This window comes from Capra hircus, chromosome 13 (genome assembly GCF_001704415.2).
Source record: "Capra hircus breed San Clemente chromosome 13, ASM170441v1, whole genome shotgun sequence".
NCBI classification, from domain to species: Eukaryota; Metazoa; Chordata; class Mammalia; order Artiodactyla; family Bovidae; genus Capra; species Capra hircus.
In genome coordinates, this window is record NC_030820.1 from 45,663,498 (window position 1) to 45,689,647 (window position 26,150).

A 26,150-nucleotide genomic window follows, 5' to 3' on the forward strand; every position below is an offset into this window, starting at 1 on the left:
GAAAAACCATAGCCTTGACTAGATGGACCTTTGCTGGCAAAGTAATGTCTCTGCTTTTGAATATGCTATCTAGGTTGGCCATAACTTTCCTTCCAAGGAGTAAGTGTCTTTTAATTTCATGGCTGCAATCACCATCTGCTGTGATTTTGGAGCACAGAAAAATAAAGTCTGACACTGTTTCCACTGTTTCCCCATCTATTTCCCATGAAGTGATGGGACCGGATGCCATGATCTTCGTTTTCTGAATGTTGAAATTTAAGCCAACTTTTTCACTCTCCTCTTTCACTTTCATCAAGAGGCTCTTTAGTTCCTCTTCACATTCTGCCATAAGGGTGGTGTCATCTGTGTATCTGAGGTTATTGATATTTCTCCCGGCAATCTTGATTACAGCTTGTGCTTCCTCCAGCCCAGCATTTCTCATGATGTACTCTGCATATAAGTTGAATAAGCAGGGTGACAATATACAGCCTTGATGTACTCCTTTTCCTATTTGGAACCAGTCTGTTGTTCCATGTCCTGTTCTAACTGTTGCTTCCTGACCTGGAAAGTGGACTGGAAAGACCCCCTCAAAGTTTTCGGTTGGTTGGGGTGTTCACCTCCACCCTAGGAGACTGAAGGAGCTCCACACAGCCCATGGAGGCACCCTGGAATCTGAACTTACAAAAATAATTCAAGACACAAGCTTGCTTTTGAGCATTTAGCTGCTTCTACCATAAACCAAATGGAGAAAAATCAAACTATCTCAGAGTCTGATTAGTTGGGTTTGCAGTAACCAGAGTTGACTGTATGTATTAAATCTCAAGTGATTAAAACATTAAAAATTCCTAGTGTTAAATTAGATGGTAAGTCTGCATCTCCCAACGTGAATTCTAAGTTTCTGCCTGGCTTCTAACACACCACGTAATCAACAACATTTACACATACAAATCCAGCTATGAAGAACTACATGCAGCTGCAAGCATGTATGTGATTTAATTAAAGCCAATCACTGAAAATAGTTGCAGTGCTGGGGATGAGGGGATGGGGACTGGGGAGATGGGGGACTGGGGGTTAGGGGTGGGGGTGGAGAGGGTTTGTGAGGGAAGGAGGCCTGAGCGCAGCTCCAGGCTGAGTTCCTTAAGAAGTTCCAGTCTGTTCATTTCGCAGAAGGTCTGAGGAGATACCTCAGTGCCTTAACAGAGGACATGCACTTTTCCAATGCAGATGGTTATTCACGATTCTCTCCTTCTGACTTTTAAACCCAGAAAAACTAAGGGTCATAGTTCAATATATAAACATTCCATAACTGGCAAAACTACAAGCAAGACTTTTCAAAGCCACCCTAGCAAGTAATGCTGGTTAAATACCAAAGAAGCGAGACGTCTCAAATCCGCCCTAGGAAGTGATACTGGTTAAATATCAGAGAGATAAATTTTAACCAGCTAAATACCCCTGTGCATCTTAATTAGACTGTCCTCCACCCAGAGTAAGAAAAGTTAAAGAAATTTTTGCTTTTTTCTTTCTACATTCACCTTTATAAAATGTTAATTGAGAAATACGCTTAACATAAATGTCAAGGACCCCTTAAAAGGATAAAGAAAAAAGGCTTGTAGGGGAGATGTTTAAAGGAAGGTCTTGATGGAGGGCGGGTGATTCAGAGGCCAGACGGGGACAGGGTGGGAGGGGGTGCTCAGAAGCAGGGGTGGGGGGCTCTGGACCCCGCCATCCAGGAAGCACCTGGAAAGTCACTGAAGAGAAAGGGTGGTTCCCAGATGTTGGGATGATTCCTGGGTGTTGGGATGATTGGTTCTGTGACATAGGAAAGAAAACGGGAACCAGCTGTCAGTGGTGTGAGCACCAGCACCCCCTCAACTGGAGGAAGCCTCTGCGAGGCTGGAGGGAGGCAGGGACAGTCCCCCCAGGGTCCTGCTTGAGGGCTCGTGCCCTGGGGCCACACTGGGCCAGAATCGCCGTGGCCAGCTTGCCATCTTGAGGCCAGGGGGTCACGGAGTAGGCAGCGGGCCCCGGGTAGAGTGGAGGAGGGAGGAGGCACGGTCACAAGGCTGCTGCTTGTGTTTTCCAGGAGTTCGCAGATGCCGTGTCCCAGCTGGTCACACAGAAGTTCCGAGAGCTGGCCGCGGGCCTGGCCTCGGCGCACGCCCGCCACAAGGCGCTGGCCGGGATCGTCATGACCCGAGGTAACGCCTCCCCACCGGGAAGAGGGGGCAAGCCTGGAAACAGGACCCCCTCCCCATGAAGACACGGAACAGAGCAGATAGTCCACCCCCCAGAGCCCCAAAGAAGAGCGACCAGAGGGCACGGCAGTCCCTTTTCGTCAGGCATGTCCCACACCCCATGGTCGGGGGGACCGCAGTCTCCTATCTGCAGGAGCTCAGCCAGGGTCAGGCCCCACAGGGAACCCCTTACCCTGAGATTCTTCAGTCCCCCTCTCAGGGCTCACACCACCCTGAACAAGCCCATTGCAGGAGACACAAGGCAGGCCTTCTCCAGCCCCCACCCCTAACCGCTCACGGACAGGGACAGGACAGTGACAAACAGCCCATCAAGGCTGCTCTTACCAGCCAGGTTCAAGAAAGTGATGCTAGTTTTAAACCATCAATTTGGGTGAAAACATCTCACTACTAAATAACCTACTAATAGTAACTAGCCATCTGGTTATTTGAATTCAACTGTTGCTAGCTGCAAAGTTTGTGGTGAGCTGGTAATGACCTACCAGAGAACAATTACTGTCCAAAAGCATGGGTGTTAGAAGCCAGACAACCAGCCCGCTTCCCTCTCACTCTAGACGCCAGAGGCTCCTCCAGGGCCACCGAGTGCAAGGCCACTGGGGTCGGGCAGCAGCACAAGGACTCTCACTCAGTCTTTCCAAGCTGGGAAAACCGAAGTGAAAATGCCTCTTCCCAGGGTAAGCTGTGACTAGGACAAAGGACATGAAGAGCCCTGGAATGTAAGAATCACTTTATAAGGGTAATGTTCTAAGTCAAAGGCAAGTCTCTTCCGTCAGTGACACTGTTGAATTTGGAGCAGGTGCCCCACGGGAGCCACCAGCGTTCAGTAACCCTGCCACTCTGCCTTGATAGAATAAAAAATGTCCCAAACTAAGGGCTAAGAGGCCCCCTCCCCAGTCCAGACCACTGCCGCTGGAGGCAGCCCTCCATCCACATGGCCACAGCAGGCAATCCACGTAAAGAAACTATATGCATGGGTTGACCAAAATGTTCATTTGGAGCTTTCCATAAGATGTTATGGAAAACTGCAAACAAATTTTTTGGCCAACCCGATATAACATGGGCTTCCCCAGTGGCTCAGTGGTAAAGAATCCATCTGCTGATGCGTAAACACAGGAGCCACAGGTTCAATCGCTGGGTTGGGAAGAATCCCCTGGAGGAGGGTGTGGCAACCCACTCCAGTGTTCCTGCCTGGAGAATCCCATGGACAGAGGAGTCTGGCGAGCTACATAGGGTTGCAAAGAGTTGGACAGGACTGAGATGACTGCAATATTACATGAATGTGAGACTTTACATGGTAAACCTACACTGATTAGTAACTTATGAACATGGAAGAATAAATTACTGACATTTACTTTCCTGAAGAGAAGGTTTAATAAACACGTTGATTAAAAAGAGATTAGGAAATATTTTGCAAAATAACTAATAGAAATATTTTCAAATATTCACTTACTTAAAGGTGATGGGCAATGTAATCAGAATTCTAATTCAGTTATCGGAGCAAATGCCTAAGAAACTCTAAAAGGGGGTGATGTGTCTTTTTCTAGCTTTTATAACATATGTTACAATGTTATAAATTAAGTTTATTTTGAAATAAAATCTGACAGGTCATCCCCTCCATTTTTAGGCAAGAAGCCAGTTCACCCACATCAATTAGCTCATGAGTGAGGCTGATGCCGTTTTGTAGCCACTCTGAGAAATACAATGGCAGAAATATATACTTATGAACAGCACTGCTTTTACCTTTATGAAAACACTGCATTCACTGGGAAAAGCACAGAGAGAAGAGAACTTACAAGTGGAAGTTTCCATCCTTGGCCCCAAGCAAACTCGGAGGCAGACATTTTAATCATTTTAAATTTTGCTCTTGTGACTCTAAATACTGTGCTGGTTCTATGTTTCAAGATTTTCTGTTCTAAATCTTATCAATTGATTCACCCTATGAAAAAATGGATACTATTTTATTTTCCATTTCTGTATCTATAATACCCACTTAACCCTTTGCTTTTCACCCTGTTAGATTGGATGGGGCGTCTTCACTTTCCATTTTGTAAATTGGGGCTGGTGGTGTCAACCCTGTCTTCCCCTGGTGACGTCTCTGCATGTGGATGGATTTTTATGTCATCACCGACGGCGTTCATACTGTCTTCTGTGTTCTGTGCGTAGGCTGTCTCCTCTATCTCGCCTCTGCGGTGAGTTTAAGACTGAAACCGCTAAGCAGCATCTACACTCAGGATGCTGTAAGTCGCGGGGCAAAGTCAGGTGACTTGCAGGAATCTCACGGTTCTCAGTGCGGGGGGTGCATCTCTGAGGAAAGAGCCTGTTCCCCTACTGGGTCACATCCATTCTCAAGCCCCCCTACCTCTCAGACCATGTGACACTGAAGGTTGGTCTGAGCAGCTAGACTTCCTTAAACCACTTTGGGGGGGGTGGTCACATGACCTCCAAGCCCTCACACCTGCGGGGTGCACCTGTGCTGGAGTCTCTGCCCGCCAGGCCAGGGGTCCCATACCACCCACCTGGACCGCTGTCTCAGCATCCATGCCGTCCTCCTTCTGTCTCTAGAAACATCTTTAAAATGCGTAGGATGGAAACTGAATCTCCACATCTCCGGGAGCTTTTAACCCAGGTCTCTTGCTCCTGGGAGGGTGAGCTGGGGTGTCTGAGCTCACGCTTGCTTGCCCTGGGTATTTTCCAGGGCTTTTCTCTGCTCTCTCATCCAGTATCTCTGACTAGAAATGTCCTAACTGACATCTGTTTGCAGTGGCTGCCCCACCCCTGCCACGGGAGGGCAGGGTCTTTTTCACTTGAATGCTACATAATTTCATAAGACTGTGTAGGTGTGAGCCAGTCACCTTCCCTGACATATTGAAGTCATTTATTTTGCAATTTTTCCTGTATCATTTATTTGATAAATTCTTTCTTTCATTCACATATTTGTCAAATTTTCAACATTCTCAGCTAACTCCCCATCTTTCACCTTTCTGTTAATCTACCTTTTACTCTGTGTTCCTGGAATTTTCCAGGCAAGAATAGTGGACTGGGTTGCCCTTCCCTTCTCCAGGGGATCTTTCTGACCCAGGGATCAAACCTGGGTTTCCTGTATTACAGGCAGATTCTTAACCATCTGAGCCACCAGGGAAGACTTGCTGTTAATCTACCTTTTACTCTGTGTTCCTGGAAATTCCCTGTGTATGTGACAGCTCTTCAGTTGCCCCATGTTCTAATTTTTGCAAGCTATTGTCTGCAACTCCTGTCTTGTCCTCTGGTTCCTATTTCTTCAGAGGATGCTCTTCTTCTTTCACTGCCAGCCAGTCTCTTCAGGTTTCTCTGACTCACCAGCACATTACTGAGCCTGTCTCTGGTCCCTAATCACAGTGATTCCTCTGTGATCGGTGGCGTCTTTCTTTAGTTTCAGTTTTTCCCTTTTATCCTGGTTATGATTTCTGTCTGAACATCCACATTTGTGAGTAAAATATTGGTCCAATCATCGTAGGCACCGCGCATGGATTTCCCACCCGAACAGAAATGCTGCCTGCCCCACCCGCCCTGTTTCCCTCTGCAGGCGCCTCCTTGAGCAGAGTGGGCAGGAGTTGGTCATCCACAAGGGACCACCTGAGGCCAAAGCGAGGAGATGAACCTCCTGCCAGGTGTCCCTCAACCCCACGCATCCGCTCCAGGGGGGCAGCCCCTGAATTAAAATGGGACGCAGGCTCCACAGGCCCTCAGCCCAACTCAGCAGCATGCTTTCTCTGCAGTCAGCGCTGGAAGGCAGGCCCATTCCCAGGGCTCCACTCACGGGTCCTGGCGATCAAGCCCCGCCCCCAGCCACACTCCCCCTGGAACCCCTCCTTCCCGTAGGGCTGGAAATGGAGGAGAATCAGAGCCTCTGGACCGTGTTCCGGTGGAGCCTGGGTCAAGCTGTTCTGACAGTGCCCACGCTCCCACGAAGAAGCAATTTCTGAGCGGCTGTTTGTCATGAGTCTCAGTTGATATGAAAATTGTAATTTTGATAGCATTTTCACATATGCCAATCAGTTGATTGCGCCAACCCCAAGAAGTGGGAAAGGTGGGAATCTTTATTATCCATTTGAAGAAGTACAGACACCAAGACCAAGAGGCCAGGTGACCCTCACGTCTGATGGGGGGAGGGGGTGTGCAGAGCTAAGATGCAGCCACAGGCTCCAGTCCTTCATCCACGCGGCGGTGGACACAACTCAAGGCACAGTGCTGAATATCTGTCCATGCAACTGCTTAGGTCTAAGATTATGAAAGAGCCAAAAACGGGGTCCCCTAGTGTATATTTTTAGAAGTTTACATTTAAACCTGTCTTTTGCCAGCCTGGCCTGCAAAAGTTAGAAGCTTTGGTTTCACTCTCTCCCATGTAAGTTAACTCTTTCCCATTTAAGTTAACGTGCAGCTTTAAAAAGTGAAAGAAAGTAAAAGTGAAAAACATACATGAATGCCTGGGATTTATACCCGCCCTGAAAAAACACACCTCCTTGAAGTTGGGCGGTGGAGAGCACAGCCCAGGACAGCCCCGTCCAGAATGCCAGGCCCTCTGGGCAGTGGCCAGGCCTGTCTTCTCTGGGAAAATTGGAAGTGCTGATGAGCTCAGCATTGGAACGTCAGCCAACCTTTCACAGTAATGAGATGTTAAGAGATGCAGAGGTGCTTTGTTGCATGCATTTTGCTCAGGTGAGCAAGGAGGTGGAGAGTTGAGTTGGACTCTGGCTTGAGAAGAACTGACACTTAAACATTGCTTTCCCATTGGCACTCGATAGATCCTGACAGATCAAATACAGTTGAGACTTTTTTCTGTCGCCAGGAGCACAAGGGAACGTCCACCTTCACAGAGGTCTCACAGAGGCAGGGTTCAAGGACTTTGTCCCTATATTCCCAAATGCTTTTCCTCTTTTCCTGAATGACTGGCAGTTGCTTCGATAGTAAAATTAAAAGTGGGGTATTTTATTTATGCCCAGGAGGATGCAGGGAAAATGAGTAGGAGCAAATGAACTGGACAGAAGCCCCGTGCTGTGGTGAAAGATGGTAAATGATGAACTGGATTCCAAGGAGTCGGTCATAATAACAGTTTAGTTGATGAAACGTCTCCATGGAGACATAGGGCACATTGAGATTCCAAGGGGTGGACACCTCACAACGAGGAGTGTGACGGACAATTGATTTTAAATCTGGGGTTTAAACTGTTGGTTTAAACCACAAAATGCAGGATGGATTTACCACTGACCCCACATAGCATGCGTACTGACTTATTTACGGTTAACGTCTCCCTTTAAAATGGAGCAAGAAAGAACATGCGGACCACCCAGACCACTCCCAGCTCACATGCAGATGAACAGGAGTTTGCTGCTAAGTCACTTCAGTCGTGTCCAACTCTGTGCGACCCCATAGATGGCAGCCCACCAGGCTCCCCCGTCCCTGGGATTCTCCAGGCAAGAACACTGGAGTGGGTTGCCATTTCCTTCTCCAATGCATGAAAGTGAAAAGTAAAAGTGAAGACGCTCAGTCGTATCCCGCTCTTAGCAACTCCCTGGACTGCAGCCTACAAGCTCCTCCATCCATGGGATTTTCCAGGCAAGAGTACTAGAGTGGGTTGCCATTGCCTTCTCTAGAACAGGAGTTTAGTCTAGAAGAATTCACCAGGTCCCACCGAGTAGGAGCTCAACCAGGTGATGGGCAGCAGCCCTGACTGTGGGCTACATCTCAGAAATGCCTATGTCCACCTGCATCAGGAAGGCGGCATGTGTCAGGAGTACATGAAGAAGGGAAGATGACTGAACCTGGGCCGTGTTCTTCTGAAATGAGATGCTCCCATCAAAGCCATTCAGATGCCACATGTAGATGGTCATCAAGTCATAGCCCAGCATTTAACTGCCCCAAAGATTTCATGGGGGAAAAAACCAACTCCTTATTTTCTTTGGTGGCAATAAACTATCCTCATCTTTTTTCCAGTCTCTAAATTTAGTGGAAACATAACACTAAGTTTGTTAGTGAAGGAATAACAGAAAAAACACTAACATCTAGTGTTTGTCCATGTGCCAGGGGTGGCTTTAGGGTGTTTAAACCATGTTATCTTATTCAACAAAATACTCCACGTTCTCCCTAATTATGACCATCAGTTGTCCATGCTGGGCACAGCTGCTTGTAAAAGAGGTGGCTGGAGGGAGGGAGGAGAGAAAGAAAAGGATAGTAGAAAGGAAGAAGTGTCAGGAAAGCCACGGAGTTCATCAGCTCTGATTGCCTCCCACACCCACCAAGGCGGCTGCAGGTCCAAGGATGTTCTGAGGGGTCGGGACTAATTAAGGTACCAACAAGAAGCTGGGTAAAGCTGTACCTTTGAAGAGCTTTTGATCTTCAGATACGTGTACTGGGGGAGGGGGGTCACTCCGGGAGAAGCCCTTGGTATCCTCTGAGTAGAGGCATGGCTCTCAGGAAAGCCAGGACTCAGGATTTAACCTGGAAATCAGGGTCCTGGCTTCACCGCAGGTCGGGTTGGCTCAAGGTGGTCTCACAGTCCTGTCTCCTGTTCTGCTGGGCTTTTTGACCCCACCCCCTCTGGACCCCCAGAAGCAGGAGCTGCTTTCCTTATTTACATAACAATATCCTTCAGAGCTCCCCATGGACCTGAAAGCTTGGCTAGGAAGGAGCTTGCATAGTCCTGGACAGTACCAGAGGGGACATGAGAGCATCAGGCCCACCCTCAGGGAGTCTTGCACTTAGGGGGTGATCCTCGGCCGAGGGCTGAGTGGCAGCAGGGTTCCCGGGTTCCCCAGAACCTTCCGCAGGCCAGCTGGCTGTCTATTTATAGATAAACTTGAGACTCGGGTTGGGGGGAGGGGTGGGGACAGAGGCGGAGAACAGACTCAGTGCCCCCAGGGAGGGCAGCGGCCGCAGGCTCTGATGCCGCCTCTGTTCCCCAGGCCTGGACGCCAGACAAGCCCAGGTGGTCGTCCTGTCCTCGGGGACAAAGTGCATCAGCGGCGAGCACATCAACGACCAGGGGCTGGTGGTCAACGACTGCCATGCGGAGATTCTGGCCAGGCGGGCGCTGGTCCACTTCCTATACGCACAGCTGGAGCTGCACCTGAGGTGAGCATGAAGCCTGCACCTGTGTCGCTCCGCCCTGGCATCCCCTGTCCTGGCGTCCCCTCGGTCATGGTCAGCCCTGCACCTGCCAGCGGCCGTGCCCCGAAAGCACGCACCTCTTCACTGGGCCGTCCCAGAGGCGTCTCGCTTAAGGGCCCCCTAGGCAGGGGCAGACTCTCGGTGGCCCCGAGCACAGGTCTGCTGCCCCCCACACCCTCTAACACAGGGTCCCGGTAGTCGCACAGAGCAGGGACAGGCCCAGGGTGCTCAGCAGACGCACAGGGAGCAAGGCCTTCATACACTCTGGGAAGTTTTATCCGAGCCCCTGATCTGCAGCTTCTCCTCAGTTCCAGGCCCGCGGTGGGTTGGCCAGGGGTGAATGTGGGGAAGAGAGCTGGAGATCTCAACTAACGTGAGGAGGGTTTTCTGCCCTGAGTGTCCAGGTCAGAAATGTTTCCAAACACCCCTGACTCTGGGTGTGTCACCATGACCCGGGCCTGGCTGTGCGCTCCCAGCTGCGCGCTCCCAGCTGCAAGCTGCGGGCCAGGGGAACGGACACTCAGGCCCCTGCCCTGGGGGTCGTAGGGAGGGGAACAGCAACAGCTGCAGAAGCCAGGGCTGCGCGTTTGCCCCAAGGTTCTGGGGAACTGTGGCTGGGGGCCTGGGGAACTGTGGCAGGGGGCCTGGCGCAGTGTCGGGAGGCAGAGAGGCTGGTGGGACACCTCAGGGGTTCCCAGGCTCCGCCTGTGTGAGGAATCAGCAACCACCAGGAGGAAGGGCGCGGTGACCGGCAGGACGAGGGTGTGGGCGGGGCCGCTGGCTGGCCACAGCCGGCTCCTGCCTGCGGACGGGGGGCTGGCTCCTTCGTGCAGCCGGGACTCCTCCGTGCGGAGGGGGGTCTCTTCTGTGCAGGGGGCTCCCCTGTGCGGGCTGCCGGAGGGGTCCATGCGCAGAGTTCCTGGGGGGCCGCGCCTCTCTATCCCCATTCTCCATCTGACTCAGAACCTGGTGCAGTGTAGACGTGGTGCCCTAGGGAACGCGGGGCCCCATGATCCCCGGCACGGACAGGCGGCCCCGAGGACGCAGGGCGGGGAAGACCGTGGGGGCCAGACCCAGGGGGCTCCACGCGGGGGAAGACACTCGCGGGGTGCGGAGGCGGCTGTGAGCAGAGCCTGGGGGCCCAGCCCCGGGCCCCGGCTGAGCACCCGCTCGTCTACAGCAAGCGGCGCGAGGACAGCGAGCGTTCCATCTTCGAGCGGCTGAAGGAGGGCGGCTTCCGGCTGCGAGACGGAATCCTGTTTCATCTGTACCTGAGCGCCTCGCCCTGCGGAGACGCGCGCCTGCACTCACCCCACGAGCGCGCGGCCGAGCGTGAGTAAGCGGGCTCCATCACCAGCATCACCAGCGTCATCACTATCACCTGAGTCCTCAGTTCAGTTCAGTCGCTCAGTCGTGTCCGACTCTTTGCGACCCCATGAATCACAGCCCGTCAGGCCTCCCTGTCCATCACCAACTCCCGGCGTTCATTCAAACTCATATCCATCGAGTCGGTGATACCATCCAGCCATCTCATCCTCTGTCGTCCCCTTCTCCTTCTGCCCCCAATCCCTCCCAGCATCAGTCTTATCCAATGAGTCAATTCTTCGCATGAGGTCGCCAAAGTACTGGAGTTTCAGCTTTAGCATCAGTCCTTCCAATGAACACCCAGGACTGATCTCCTTTAGGATGCACTGGTTGGACCTCCTTGCAGTCCAAAGGACTCTCAAGAATCTTCTCCAACACCACAGTTCAAAAACATCAATTCTTCCGCGCTCAGCTTTCTTCACAGTCCAACTCTCACATCCATACGTGACTACTGGAAAAACCATAGCCTTGACTAGATGGACCTTTGCTGGCAAAGTAATGTCTCTGCTTTTGAATATGCTGTCTAGGTTGATCATAACTTCTCTTCCAAGGAGTAAGTGAAGTAAAGTGAAGTCGCTCAGTCGTGTCCAACTCTTTGCAACTCCATGGACAGTAGCCTGCACCAGGGTCCTCCGTCCATGGGATTTTCTAGGCAAGAGTACTGGAGTGGGTTGCCATTTCCTTCTCCAGGGAATCTTCCAGACCCAGGGACAGAACACAGGTCTCCCAAATCTAAGGAGTAAGCGTCTTTTAATTTCATGGCTGCAATCACCATCTGCAGTGATTTTGGAGCCCAGAAAAATAAAGTCTGACACTGTTTCCACTGTTTCCCCATCTATTTCCCATGAAGTGATGGGACCGGATGCCATAATCTTCGTTTTCTGAATGTTGAGCTTTAAGCCAACTTTTCCACTCTCCTCTTTCACTTTCTTCAAGAAGCTTTTGAGTTCCTCTTCACTTTCTGCCATAAGGGTGGTGTCATCTGCATATCTGAGGTTATTGATATTTCTCCCAGCAATCTTGATTCCAGCTTGTGCTTCTTCCAGCCCAGCATTTCTCATGATGTACTCTGCATATAAGTTAAATAAGCAGGGTGACAATATACAGCCTTGATATACTCCTTTTCCTATTTGGAACCAGTCTGTTGTTTCATGTCCAGTTCTAACTGTTGCTTCCTGATCTGCATACAGATTTCTCAAGAGGCAGGTCAGGTGGTCTGGGATTCCCATCTCTTTCAGAATTTTCCACAGTTTATTGTGATCCACACAGTCAAAGGCTTTGGCATAGTCAATAAAGCAGAAATAGATATTTTTCCTGGAACTCTCTTGCTTTTTCCGTGATCCAGCAGATGTTGGCAATTTGATCTCTGGTTCCTCTGCCTTTTCTAAAACCAGCTTGAACATCTGGAAGTTCACAGTTCACGTATTGCTGAAGCCTGGCTTGGAGAATTTTGAGCATTACTTTACTAGCATGTGAGATGAGTGCAATTGTGCGGTCGTTTGAGCATTCTTTGGCATTGCCTTTCTTTGGGATTGGAATGAAAACTGACCTTTTCCAGTCCTGTGGCCACTGCTGAGTTTTCCAAATTTGCTGCCATATTGAGTGCAGCACTTTCACAGCATCATCTTTTAGGATTTGAAATAGCTCCACTGGAGTTCCATCACCTCCACTAGCTTTGTTCATAGGGATGCTTTCTAAGGCCTACTTGACTTCACATTCCAGGATGTCTGACTCTAGGTGAGTGATCACACCATCGTGATTATCTGGGTCGTGAAGATCTTTTTTGTACAGTTCTTCCGTGTATTTTTGCCACCTCTTCTTAATATCTTCTGCTTCTATTAGGTCCATACCATTTCTGTCCTTTATCGAGCCCATCTTTGCATGAAATGTTCCCTTGGTATCTCTAATTTTCTTGAAGAGATCTCTAGTCTTTCCCATTCTGTTGTTTTCCTCTATTTCTTTGCATTGATCACTGAGGAAGGCTTTCTTATCTCTCCTTGCTATTCTTTGGAACTCTGCATTCAGATGCTTATATCTTTCCTTTTCTCCTTTGCTTTTCGCCTCTCTTCTTTTCACAGCTATTTGTAAGGCCTCCCCAGACAGCCATTTTGCTTTTTTGCATTTCTTTTCCATGGGGATGATCTTGATGCTTGTCTCCTGTACAATGTCACGAACGTCATTCCATAGTTCATCAGGCACTCTATCTATCAGATCTAGTCCCTGAAATCTATTTCTCACTTCCAATGTATAATCGTAAGGGATTTGATTTAGGTCATGCCTGAATAGTCTAGTGGTTTCCCCTACTTTCTTCAATTTGAGTCTGAATTTGGTAATAAGGAGTTCATGATCTAAGCCACAGTCAGCTCCCAGTCTTGTTTTTGTTGACTGTATAGAGCTTCTCCATCTTTGGCTGCAAAGAATATAATCAATCTGATATCAATGTTGACCATCTGGTGATGTCCACGTGTAGAGTTTTCTCTTGTGTTGTTGGAAGAGGGTGTTTGCTATGACCAGTGCATTTTCTTGGCAAAACTTTACTAGCCTTTGTCCTGCTTCATTCCGTACTCCAAGGCCAAATTTGCCTGTTACTCCAGGTGTTTCTTAACTTCCTACTTTTATATTCCAGCCCCCTATAATGAAAAGGACATCTTTTGGGGGTATTAGTTCTAAAAGGTTTTGTAGGTCTTCATAGAACCATTCAACTTCAGCTTCTTCAATGTTACTGGCTGGGGCATAGGCTTGGATTACTGTGATATTGAATGGTTTGCCTTGGAAACAAACAGAGATCATTCTGTCATTTTTGAGATTGCATCCAAGTACTGCATTTCAGACTCTTTTGTTGACCATGATGGCTGCTCCATTTCTTCTAAGGGATTCCTGCCCACAGTAGTAGATATAATGGTCATCTGAGTTAAATTCACCCATTCCAGTCCATTTTAGTTTGCTGATTCCTAGAATGTCGACGTTCACTCTTGCCATCTCCTGTTTGACCATTTCCAATTTGCCTTGATTCATGGACCTAACATTCCAGGTTTCTATGCAATATTGCTTTTTATAGCATCGGACCTTGCTTCTATCACCAGTCACATGCACAACTGGGTATTGTTTTTGCTTTGGCTCCATCCCTTCATTCTTTCTGGAGTTACTCCTCCACTGATCTCCTGTAGCATATTGGGCACTGACCAATCCGGGGAGTTCCCTTTCAGTATCCCATCATTTTGCCTTTCATACTGTTCATGGGGTTCTCAAGGCAAGAATACTGATGTGGTTTGCCATTCCCTTCACCAGTGGACCACATTCTATCAGACCTCTCCACCATGACCCACCCATCCTGGGTGGCCCCACACAGCGTGGCTTAGTTTCATTGAGTTAGACAAGGCTGTGGTCCATGTGATCAGATTGGCTAGTTTTCTGTGAGTATGGTTTCAGTGTGTCTGCCTTCTGATGCCCTCTCTCAACACCTACTGTCTTACTTGGGTTTCTCTTACCTTGGACATGGGGTATCTTCACGGCTGCTCCAGCAAAGCGCAGCCACTGCTCCTTACCTTGGACGAGGGGTATCTCCTCACAGCCTCCCCTTCTGACCTTGAACGTGGAGTAGCTCCTCTCGGCCCTCCAGCGCCCATGCAGCCGCAGCTCCCTGGATGTGGGGTAGCTCCTCTTGGCTGCCTCTCCTGACCTCGGGTGCAGTAGCTCATCTCTGCCGCAACCCCTGACCTTGGATATGAGTCCTAGTGCCATGTAAAATGGCAAAGAAGAGATTCAGGCTCTAGCCAGGGAAGAGCCAGGCATCCCCAGGCTCAGCCTCTCAGCTTGTTTCTCTCTTCCAGAGAAGATTCAGAGGCCTGTCCAAACTGGAGCTCACATTGCCAAGAACCTGGTTGGTAGTATGGTCAGTCACAACCTGAAACCTGTCCGAGTAGCGCAGTGACTGCCTCTGGGTGCTATCAATACGTTGGAAAGGAACTTCAGTTCTTAGAAACCATGAGAACATGTGCCAAGAATTATCTGAGATCTGTAAGAGAAGGTGCCCATGCAAACTCAAATGTCATCTATATTGTTTGATACCTTCAGTGAGGTATACAAAAGAATAATTCATTTTCACGAATTCTAAAACTTATATAGAAATCTTGTAAAGAAGGCATCTACTATCCATCCATGTCATCGTGTGTGTATCAATGCTGATATCACTATAGTATTTCACATATAATTTGCATGCAAAGCAGTTGAGCATTTCTATAATACAATATAATGCAGACTTAAGTGTACAGAAATTTTTTAAAAAGACAAATAGTAAAGTTAATCTGTCTTGTTCAAGCTAGTGCTTCATGTAACTGTGGTGGGTGTGGGTGTGGGGGCTCTGGAGCAGAAAGATGGTGAACAGTGACAAGGCAGTACCCCACCTGCTGCTGTCCCTTCTGGGTGTAGAGACGCCCCCCCACCGGACCGTAGGGAGCAGCTCTGGGCTCCCAGGTCCCATCTCAGTCCCTCAACCTAAGAGAGAGGTAACCCCACTGTCCCCATTTTTAGATGAAGTAACTATCACAGTGGTCTTAAGTAGCTTTTCCATGGCTACACAGCTGGGAGACCATAGAGCCAGGCCTCGGATTTAGACTGGGTTTGCAGCCCGCTGCCTGGGAACTAAGTGTGGTTTCTGAATGGCCGCAAAGGTGAAAAGAACTTCTCAAGAGGTGAGAAGGAGCCCAGACGTCGGCGCTGTACACGCAGCTCCTTCTCTGGCCCACCTGTGCTCAGCGTTCAGAGACCAGACGGCTGCAGAGCCTCTGATGGTCAGTGTCCAAACTATGGTGTGACGCCGGCCGAGCTGGACCAGGGCGGAGTCATGTCCCAGCTCCTCCTCTGAGCCCGTCCCGCCCAGAGGTGCTGTCCAGTACCCACCCGTCTTATGCAGCCCCCCACCCCTGTCTTACGCGGCTTTCGTCTCCTAGTGAGCAGCAGCAAGCACCTGGCCAGGAAGTTCCGGGGGCACCTGCGCACAAAGATCGAGTCTGGGGAGGGGACGGTGCCTGTGCGCGGCCCGGGCACAGTGCAGACCTGGGATGGCGTCCTGCTGGGCGAGCAGCTGGTCACCATGTCCTGCACAGACAAGATCGCCAGGTAACAGCCCCTCTCCTCATGCAAGAGCCGCCCTGGTGTGGGGAGGGGATGAGGGCTGTGGTCCTGGAGGGGGCTAGTCTGATACTGAGGTGCACCCTGCAGTCCCGGACTCTGCCTACATCCCCCACCTCCCTGGAGAGTCAGGCAGAGCTGTCAGAGGGGCAGCCGAAGCTCGGAGAGGCAGACACCCAGGGACCTGGGGAGCCGGGCAGCGGGGACCCCAGGCCCCGGACCCTGACCCTGCACACGGAGGTGGCCGAGGTACACTCGGTGCCCCTGTGGCTTCCTGGGCTACACAACAGATAAAACCTGAGCCCCTGTAAACAGGGATCTGGAATCTTGAGGGAAATGACCAACAGGCTGCAGGAGAAACAGGGCTGCTTACTGCCCTGGAGGGACCAACCACCCTGGCCCAACCACATAAACCAAAGCACTGATTTCTGCAGCAAAGAGAAGTGCCCGTAGCATCAGCTGGCTCCTCTGTCAGAAGAAAACACACCCTCCCCTGTGATGTTCTCACCCCTCATCAAGAGGGAAAAGCAGCTATTTCCAACATGAGGGAGTCTTCCTGCTACCCCAAGAGCGCTGGGCCTCTGACTGACCCCTAGAAAGTGAAGTGGACAGATGATGCAGAATTGAAGATTCACCGTCTCTAGGACCTCAAACATCAGGGGACAGAGAGTGAAACTCGCTATGAGGCCAGCGTGGTGTGGGGCATCGACAGTTCCCACGGACATGGCTGGTCCTTCTGGCCTGGCTGTGAGAGGCGATCCAAACCCTCCGTCACAGGCGAATGCCAAAACGCCACCTCCTGAAAGGACGGGAAATGGGTTTGGGGGTCTTTAGCTCTTGTTTCTCAGAGTCCAGAGGCTTATAAAAGTCTAAATGTTCCGGAACTAACATTCCTTTAGATATAGTTTCTAATTTTAAGCACTTGAACTTGATTATCGATTGCAATGTGTCTTTAAATGAACAGATTAAAACTTTCTCCATAAAAATGAACTGCAAGTAGTTATAGCTGCTGTCCAGGGACTTCGGCGCTGAGATCTCGGGCCACGGGGGTCCCTCCCTCTGAGTATGGGCAGGGCAGTCTGGGCTGGGGCCACCCGGGCAGTCCCATGGGTCCTCTGGGCACAGAGAGTACATCCCTCCTTAAAGAGGCGAGCTTCCCAGGATCGCCCCTTCAGGTATTGTTAGCGTTTCAGTGACCGACAGACAGACACAAATATATTTCTTTAAGATTATCTACACTGAAACCAGATCTGGAACTGTCTTGTCTGTCAACACTGCGGAAACCAGATCTGGAACTTTCTTCTCTGTCAACACTGCGGTGATATCACTGTTTGAACCAGCAGAAAGGCATTCTCCCATTCCCTCCAGAAAACTGAAAACTCTCCAATTTGGGTTCAGGGTGACTTTGGCTTTATCGACAGCATTGGCTGGACAAGTTAAACTCCTACAGCCAGGCCAGGAGAAAGCTGACCATCTCTGGTGCGAAGGTGATTAGGAGGAAGCCAGATACAGAATTTGTTTGTCTTTAGACAATCCCACAGCCAGAACCATTCAGATACAGTTTTGTTCAGTCCACAGACGGCCTCTGGAATGCTGACCTCATCGTTTGAGAAAGGGCTTTGTTATCCATGGGGATGGCCTCTCCATGGCCTCTCATGCCTCCAGCAATGTCCTCTCCTTCATACCTTTCAGATGCCACCTCTCTGGGAAAATCACCCACCAAACCCCAAGGACAGTCCTCCACTCCTTTCAAGGAGAGAGGATGTGACTCACAGAAATGACCACAATCATTTTTTTAAGTGAAGTTATGCAAATCTGATAGGCTAAAGTAAACGTTTCATAAAACCAATGACTGTTTAAATTGTGGGACTAAACTGTTTGTGTGTAAATATTACCTTTTATATTCCACTTGAGTTTTATGTGGGTGAGCACATTACTTTAATGACCCGCACTTATGGAGGGGGGGATGTGCCTCCATCCTCGCCAGCCAGATGGCTGCCTTTTCTTGCATGAGATTAAAAGATGTTTCTCATTCACCTCGATGCTTCTGAGGCAAATTAATATCGCCAGCTAAATTGCTTGTGTTTTTGGAATAAAATTTAAAGAGAACTTTTTAAGGCAATTGGTGTCACAGGTTCCCGGAGCAGACTGCTCTCCAGGTAGGCCTGCTGGTTTGAGCGTTCGGTAATTAATGGAAAGAATTCCGTGTTAATTGACTGCTTCGGGAAAGGGAAATATAATGACTCCTTATTAATCATGAAAGGAAATGTGCGGCGTGGAGGCCCTACAATAATCGCTCTAACCGCAGAGAAATGTTAATTAATGAAAAGAACAATGATGTAAGAAATTAGCTGCGTGATGCTGGTGCTGCGCATGGAGGCTAGATTTTAAGCACATTATTTAGAATGGAAACCGCAGGATCCTGCCTTAAATAACACATACGTGGAACCATGTTCCACCCAAATTTAGGGGAAAGTCTGACAAGGGCCTGTCACCTTTGCTGGCAGGAGCCGACATGTACCCAGAGCAGCTTTCATTTTGGAGCCCCGTGCTCTGCTCAGGGCCCCTGAAGTCAAAGCAGCCCCGAGCCCAATGACCTCTTTGGGTCACCGGAGCAGGCCCCACCCACTGCCAGGTCCCCCCGGGGCAGGAACCCAGGGCCTGACCCCCATCTCCCCCCAGGTGGAACGTGCTGGGCCTGCAGGGCGCACTGCTCTGCCACTTCATCGAGCCCGTGTACCTGCACAGCATCGTGGTGGGCAGCCTGCGCCACACCGGCCACCTCTCCCGCGTCATGAGCCACCGGACCCAGGACGTCGGCCAGCTGCCTGCCTCCTACCGGCACAACCGGCCCCTGCTCAGCGGTAAGGAGGCCATCCTCAGACGCACACCCCTGTATCAGCCCTGGGCCCCAGGACAGGCTTTCCAGGTCGGGCCCACAGCCGCTTAAGACCCAGCGCCCGGTACATGGAAGGCCAGGTGGGCAGATGAAGGCACTGGTGACGGCCCAGGGTGGACTCCCCGCATGCGCCGTGTCACTGTCAGGGCCACAGAAGCACAGGCAATGAGCACGCGTGTCCAGCGGCGGGGGGGACCCAGGGCCGCGGGCCACCCCGACCTGACCCAGGAGCGAGCTCCTGAGTGTCCCCCCACCCTGGGAGGGGGCAAAGCCCAGGGTCCTGAGGACCGGGAGTCACATGGCCCTGCCCTGGCAGCCGCCTAGCTCTGGGCTCGGTGGGGGTGACCCTCCATCCCAAAGATCCTGTCCTGACCGGCGGTCCCAGGAAGGTAGAAGAGGGGCGTTTCTGTGCTCCCCGTGCTTCTCCCCTGCAGGGGGCCAGGCGGACGCATGTAGACCCACAGGGACCAGCTGGTCCAGGGCTTGGGCTTGGATGAGATCCTCAGAAAAAGGAGACAGAGGCGGTGCAGGGCTGTGGTGAGAGTCAGCCTAGGAGTGTGTGGGACCCTGAAATTGTTCACTTAGGAGCCGAGGGGCACTGGTGGTACCCACGGAGTGGCAGTGAAAACAGGAGGCGCTAAGCTGTGAGGGTGCCCACAGGCCAGGCCAGCTCCCCAGAGGAGGGACCTCCCACCCCTGGTCCCCCCGCCCCCATGGTGGTCCCCGGCCAAGGACAGCATCTTGGACCCCAGAGCTCAGACAGGGCAGGAGAGGATTGGAGCTAGGCCTGCCTGGTGCTCAGAGAACCCAGGCTTCTTATGCACGAGACCCTGTTCCTAAGACCTGCAACCCTCTGCCAGAATTAGGGAGCCCCCTCAGATGCCAGGGCCAGAAAGGGGCCTCGGGAAACTGCAGGGAGGCCATGGGACAGGGGTCGCAGGGACCATCTAGGACCATGGCCCAGCTTTCCTCGCTGTGACCTTGGGCTGACCTGTGGTGGACGGGGTCCCCTCACACCCCTCCCCACCATGAACAGTGCCTGCAAGTCTGGCCCAAAGCAGTGCCCAGGGGTCCCCGGGCCTGAGCCCAGGCAGATGATGGCCACCAACAGCCTGGGGGTGGCTCTCCGAGGAGGTTGGCGCCCACAGGGGCTGGGTCTGCAGTGCAGTGACTTCCAGCACCAGGCGCTGCTGCCCTGGGAACTAAGTGGTCCCATCCACTGTCCAGCCATCCAGCCGTCCACTCAGGAGCAGCAGGCTGTGGAGGAGCAGCGTGTGGACAGGATGGGTGTCCCGTGGCTGGATCCAGGTGTCGGGAGGGCGAAGGGGGTGCGGATGGGGAGGGGCTGGGCTGAACACCCTGCAGCATCAGGACCGTGAACATGAGGCCAAGTGCAACCTCTGCCCACTCCCGTGTGACCCCGGCAGGACCCGGGGACTGGCCATGTTGGCTGCACGCAGAGTGGAAGGGCATGGAAGGCACGTGGCCGAGGGCCCAGGGTCAGCTCCCCTCCTTGAGGCCACCGTCCTCTGTGGTTTAGAATCTACAGCAGCCCCTGGGCTTAGAAGGAACCAGGTTAATGCTCTGCTGTCTTGAAATGCAAACACAGGCCAGTTTCCAATCCATACTGGGCCCTCTGGTCACCTCGCCATGCAGGCAGCCCTGCACACTCAGGCTTCGCTTCTTTTCACTCCATCTTGTGTCCGTGACCCTGGTATCCACCCCATGGGATGCTGGCACGCAGCAGGTGTCCCATGAACACATGTTCTCAGGCAGCCTTCCCATGACTCCATCCATTCCCCAGTCCATAGGACAAACATCCAGAGAGGAGACATGCGGGCTGTGTCCTCATTGGACAGCCTTGCCTCCAACGCCCTGGGTGCACCCGAGCCCAGTGACAGCGGCTGCCCACCCCTCCCTCAGCCCTGGTTCCTGCTGGGCAGGCAGCGCTCACACCCGGCACCTGGCCTCTCTTGGCAGGAGTGAGTCAGGCGGAAGTGCGACAGCCTGGGAAGGCGCCCCATTTCAGCGTGAACTGGGTGGTGGGCACAGCGGACGTGGAGGTCATCGACGCCACCACCGGGAGGCGGAGCTGTGGCCGCTCCTCCCGGCTCTGCAAGCACAGGCTCTCGGCGCGCTGGGCGCGGCTCTACGGCAAGGTGAGGGCCGCTCCCTCCCAGGGTCTGAGGGCAGGGGATGGCAGGGGGCACAGGTAGGGCCAGGTGACCGCAGACACACCAACTGGTCCTCTGGGGACCCCAGACGTGGCCCCTCCAAGCAGGTCCCCCACCCGCAGCAGGCTCTCCCTGTGGCCCCAGAAACAGATGGAAAGGGGCTCAGTGGTGAACGGCTGTGGCCGGCCCAGCCTGTGAAAAGTCTACGGGGACTTCAGAGTCAACGTGGTTCCGGTTCAGACAGGAGACAGATGCTCCAAGGTTAGGTCCCCTCAGTTACATGGCAGTGAGTATCAGGGCTGTGGACCGGCCACCGAGCAGCTGGAGCCCCCACCACGGCCCCCGCTGGCCAGGCCGCTCCCAGCGGGCTCACAGCCCCTCTCGCTCTGTTCCACAGCTGAGCACGCGGATCCCACGGCACGGGGACACACCATCCATGTACTGTGAGGCCAAGCTGGGGGCGCGCACCTACCAGGCCGTCAAACAGCAGCTGTGCAGAGCATTCCAGAAGGCCGGCCTGGGCACATGGGTGAGGAAGCCACCCGAGCAAGACCAGTTCCTGCTAGCGCTGTGAGGCCGGCAGGGCACACTGCGTGCGGCGGGCGCCCCCACGGTGCTGACCCGCACCAAGCGTTCGCTTTCCTCTGGTTTCCAGAAACGTGTGTCCAAGCTCGGGTGAGCAACTTGCCTTGAGTTAGGGGCGTGGTGCCTCTCTGATGGCCGCTCCCAGGAGGCCAGGACCGAGGTCGCCCACCACACCCCGCTTCCAGCACAGACGGCCCTGTCTCCCTCCCCCATGTGTCCAAGGGAGCTTCCATTCAGGCCAGAGGTGCCAAGTGCTGCCTTGAAAAGTGCCGAGGTGTAGCTGGTGAGAAGCAGCCAGGCCCACCCAGCACCCCAACCCCGCCACGCACCTCCCGACCGAGGGGCTCCCACAAGCACAGCGTGTGGGACTTCAGGGTAAGCCACGAGTGAAGAGAAAAGCCATGGGCTCCTCCCCAAAGAAGCCAGAAAGCACGAGCTGTCGCGTTCATCGGTTTCAGTTTTTATTCCACTTCCTTTCAAAAGGACTCAAGGTACATGATATTAAGGAGCCCCAAAACAGGACCAGAGAGTGAACCATTCTCACAGAGCAAAGGGTCAGTTCCCAAAGCACCAGGGCCACGATCAAAGACCTGAGGGACCCATCTGTGGACATCCAGTGACGAGAGCCCCACACCATCGCCCCCATGGCTGCGTCCCTGGTGGATGACGACTCAACAGCACAGATGAGGTCTGAGTCACTTGGAGTCGTCTCGTCCCAGACCGAGTCCTGCCCTTGTGACTGAGCTTTATTAGAAAGCAAGCCCAGAGCACACGGAACCTGCCGGATCTTGGTCCCCGATCTTGGCTCTCTGATCTCCGTCCTGAATGACAAAACCTTCATTCAAGCAGCTGCAGCAGCGCAGCAAGCAGGGTTCTGCCACTTCTGGGTCCCCCGCCTCACGCATCCGGGCCACCTGGGATTGAGGGGGCAGGAACCTGAGCCCGCTGCATGCAGTGGGGAGACACCCAGGACACCCTCAGCCCATCGTACACCTCTCACCGCCAAGGACTCATGTCTGGCTCCATCATACTGGTCAACCAGCCCCTATTTCCTCCAGTTAAAAGATCTGGCATTCTTGGTGCAAAATAGAGACAGCAAAGCTCCATAGCAGCCCAGGCTCCTCACTTAAGCTGAGAAATGCAGGCACAGCGTTGCACTCACAGATCCCACAACAATGGGGCAAAAGCAAGACAAAGCGAGCTGCCGGTATTTGTCACAAGTCTGGAAGGAGACGCTTCTCCTAGGATTTAATATAAAGTCAAACTCAGCACTCTAGTTCTTTGACAAGAGAAGACTGGCACGGCAGTGGACAACTTTTCCAAGATAAAGTTTCAAGAGAGATGAAAACGTTCTTGCAAACAGATGACTCATAGTGATCTTTCATAATAACTGAGGAAAGACAGTAAAATCTTAATTCTTACACAGCCAGGGTCAAGGCCAGTTGATGTAAGTCTCTGATCCTCCAACGTCTCACCGAACGAAGTTCAGACAGCTAGAGGCCTTGGGCCGGTTGTGACTCTGACTCTGGAGCCTGAGTCGGAGCCCTTCTCTCAAGGCTGGAGGCACAGCCTGGTCCTGGCTCTGAGCAGAACCCCAGCTCGCAGCGCCCTGAGCTAATCCTCGGGGACACCATCCACGCTTCATACGAAGGATCTCCCGGCACAGGGAGCAAATGACAGGGATGATGCAGGGGGTGACCCACAAACGAGGCGGGGGTGCCACCCAAAGTACTTGCTTAGGGGCTCAGAAGGCACCCACCCACCCATCATGAGCCTCTCCCAGGGCCTGGGTCAGGGCTGCATGTTCATGTTCATCTGAGGCACTGGGTTTCCACAAACCACCCCAACTGATATATAAACAGCTGCTCCTGAGGAGGTTGGCACCTGACACTCAGTGCCTGCGAGCACCAGCCTGGGGCCAGTCTGTCGTGTCAGGAGGGTGCCTCTAGGCAGGAGAGGTGGACAAGGAGTCATCTGCAGGGCCCACCTGCAGCAAGACAAGGGTCCAGGGGCAGCAGGAAGCCAGGGCTCAGGGCCTGGGACTTTGCCATGAGTGAGCAGGAAACGAGGAGGGGCCCTGGGGTTCCCAGCACAGGAGAGCAAGTGGGGACAGGAGCTGGGACAAGTGAAAGCTCGAGGAGGGGTCTAGGGTGGTGGGAGGGCCCAGCTCAGGTCCTCCCGGAGCCCAGAGGTGCCTCTCCCTCCTCTCCAGGCCCCAAGAGCCTGGCCCTGCTTAGGTGGGCCCGCCTGCACATTTTAATTGGAAAAACTTGGGGAGTTTGAGTCAAGCAGAGCCTGACACCTCCTGGACCCCACCTGTGGTCTCTGTGAGAAGAAAACTTGAGTTCCCCTGAAAGCAGGACAGAGCCAACGCAAGGGCTCACCATCCACGGCCCAGAACCTGCCGGAGCACCATCTATGCCTCCACACTCACACTTGCCCTGCTGGGTCACATCCACCAGCCCCATGGCATCCACCTCCCTCCCCAGCTCACACGGCTCCATGGGGGAAGGCCTGGGGCTCCATGTCCAGAGCATCTTGGCAGGACCCACCCGCAGAGTCGGGAGGGGGCAGCGGGTCGCACATGTGACAGCAAGTTGCTCGATTCCAGATTTGTGTTTTGTTTTTACCAAGCAAAGGATGTGCAGGTCTATGACTGCTGTTGCCTTTTGCTCCTGAGTCTGTTCATGGCTGGAGGCTACAGTGTCTTAACATCCACTGTTCCTCAGAACCATCGACGAGCTTCTCAAGCAGGCGCAGCTCATATTTTCCCACATGATTCCTTTTTCACAGTATTCTGTTCTTACTGGTAAAGTTAAATGCATTTTTTCTTTCTTTTTTTTTTTTTTCAGTATAATGTTTATCATGTCTGGAGAGCCATAAGTAGTAAATACAAGGTATATCAATGCCCAGAATAGAATAGTTAGAGTATTTTGATGAAATCCTATTTTTAGATTAAAAATTTCAAGATGTGTCTATAGTATCTTGTTTAAAGAAATTAAAAAGACATTTGAAACTTAGACATTTTTAATTTAGAGAAACTTCTATACCCATTTTTTAAGAAGCCATTCCAATGAAATCGTCTAATTGGCCCCAAAATACAACAAATAGCACTTTCTGATGAGACCAAAGGGAAGTCAGGAAAGCCTGTTTATGGACCACCCCTCAGCGGCCAGGTGAGCCTGAGCTCCTCCCCATTGTCCCACATACCCCCTGGCCCCGCATGGAGTCCCTGCAGGGGGTGGGCGGTGGGGAGGAAGCTCTGACTTGGGAGGGCCCCTGGGGGCCCCTGCCTGCCCTCTGCCCAGTCCTGACTCACCCCCCTCTGCTACACTGCGGGTTCTGGGAGTGCGGGATGCTCCAGCTCCTGCTAAGATCCCCCCACAAACTGAATCAGATCAAATGAAGGGTGCAAGTGGCGGGTGCGGGGAGGCAGAAACAAGAGGCAGAGGCAGCTGCTGCCTCCGGCTGCCTCTTCTTTCTCACGCTCTCTCCCTCCTCGACCTCCCCCCTTTCTCTTGCCTGGCCCCCCATCCTGGCACCACTGCGCGCCAGGTCTCGGGTGCGTGTCTGCCCTGAGCCCACTCCGTTGACTGTTTCAGGTCTTTGCTCAGGACTAGGCGGCCCCTGGCGTGTTCCTGTGATTTTGTGTTCAGTCTCTTCGGAGCCCTGGAGCCTGTTCACCAAAAGGGACACTGACACCACAGCTCTGAACACGCAGGCCCAGTCGTATCACCGCTGCAGGGACGTGTGGGCAGCACCGGCCCTGGAGAAAGAAATGCCTGGTTCCCAGCTCCTGTGAGAAAGGGAGCCGGGGAGAAACACCCTCCAAAGACAAACAACCTGGACTCTAGGGCCGCGTGTCATACAGGCACTAGGCTTCTACCACTCTGCAGTACATGCATCAGTAAAAAAGGAAAAACACTTTCCCAGCAGTGCCCAGTTAATTTTCAGCATTTTTTAAGCAAAATGAACTTAATAAATAGTAATTCTTAAGTGAAAGTAAAGTATGTACATGAAAAGCATGACTGAATGGCAATATTGTAACGATCAATGTACATTTGTAATATTTGTAAAAAAAATCCGAAACCTTAAAATATGAATTTACATATGTTAATTTGCCTCTGAGTTCTGTAAATTGCACTTTACAGAAAAGTGAAATCTGATAAGTGAATGTTTCTGTTAAGTGAATAAAAACATTAAGCACAATTGTGCTTTCCTCAGGTGTTGGGCCTTTCTCATCAGGCAGAGTTCTAGGGGCTCAGAATCCACAGAAGGTCTGCCCCCGTGAAGAAACGGCAGGGTCAGCTTCTGAGCTTTCATCTTCTTACAGGAGTGCATCTGAGATCAGGCCCCAGTCTGGAGGGAAACAAGCCCAAGGTGAAAAAGACAACAGATGCCCCCTGGTGGCCAGAGGCAGGGGACAGGGACTCCACCGGACAGGGACTGTGGGGGGACAGGGACTCCGGGAACAGGGGCTCTGGGGGGACAGGGACTCTGGGGGGACAGGGACTCCACCGGACAGGGACTCTGGGGACAGGGGCTCTGGGGGGGACAGGGACTCGGGGGACAGGGACTATGGGGGGACAGGGACTCCAGGGACAGGGGCTCTGGGGGGACAGG

The 26,150-nt window shown here is 52.3% G+C and overlaps 1 protein-coding gene across 1 annotated transcript in view; it reads left to right on the forward strand.

Annotated features, from left to right (window-relative positions):
• ADARB2 (adenosine deaminase, RNA specific B2 (inactive)) overlaps positions 1–25,736 on the forward strand; it is a 240,173-nt gene extending 214,437 nt beyond the window's left edge. The window contains exons 4-10 of the mRNA XM_018057337.1: positions 2,063–2,177; positions 9,170–9,338; positions 10,555–10,706; positions 15,689–15,857; positions 18,552–18,733; positions 20,749–20,927; positions 21,340–25,736. Of these exons, the coding sequence (XP_017912826.1) occupies positions 2,063–2,177; positions 9,170–9,338; positions 10,555–10,706; positions 15,689–15,857; positions 18,552–18,733; positions 20,749–20,927; positions 21,340–21,516 (1,143 nt within the window). The 3' untranslated portion in view covers positions 21,517–25,736. The remainder of the gene's footprint in view (positions 1–2,062; positions 2,178–9,169; positions 9,339–10,554; positions 10,707–15,688; positions 15,858–18,551; positions 18,734–20,748; positions 20,928–21,339) is intronic.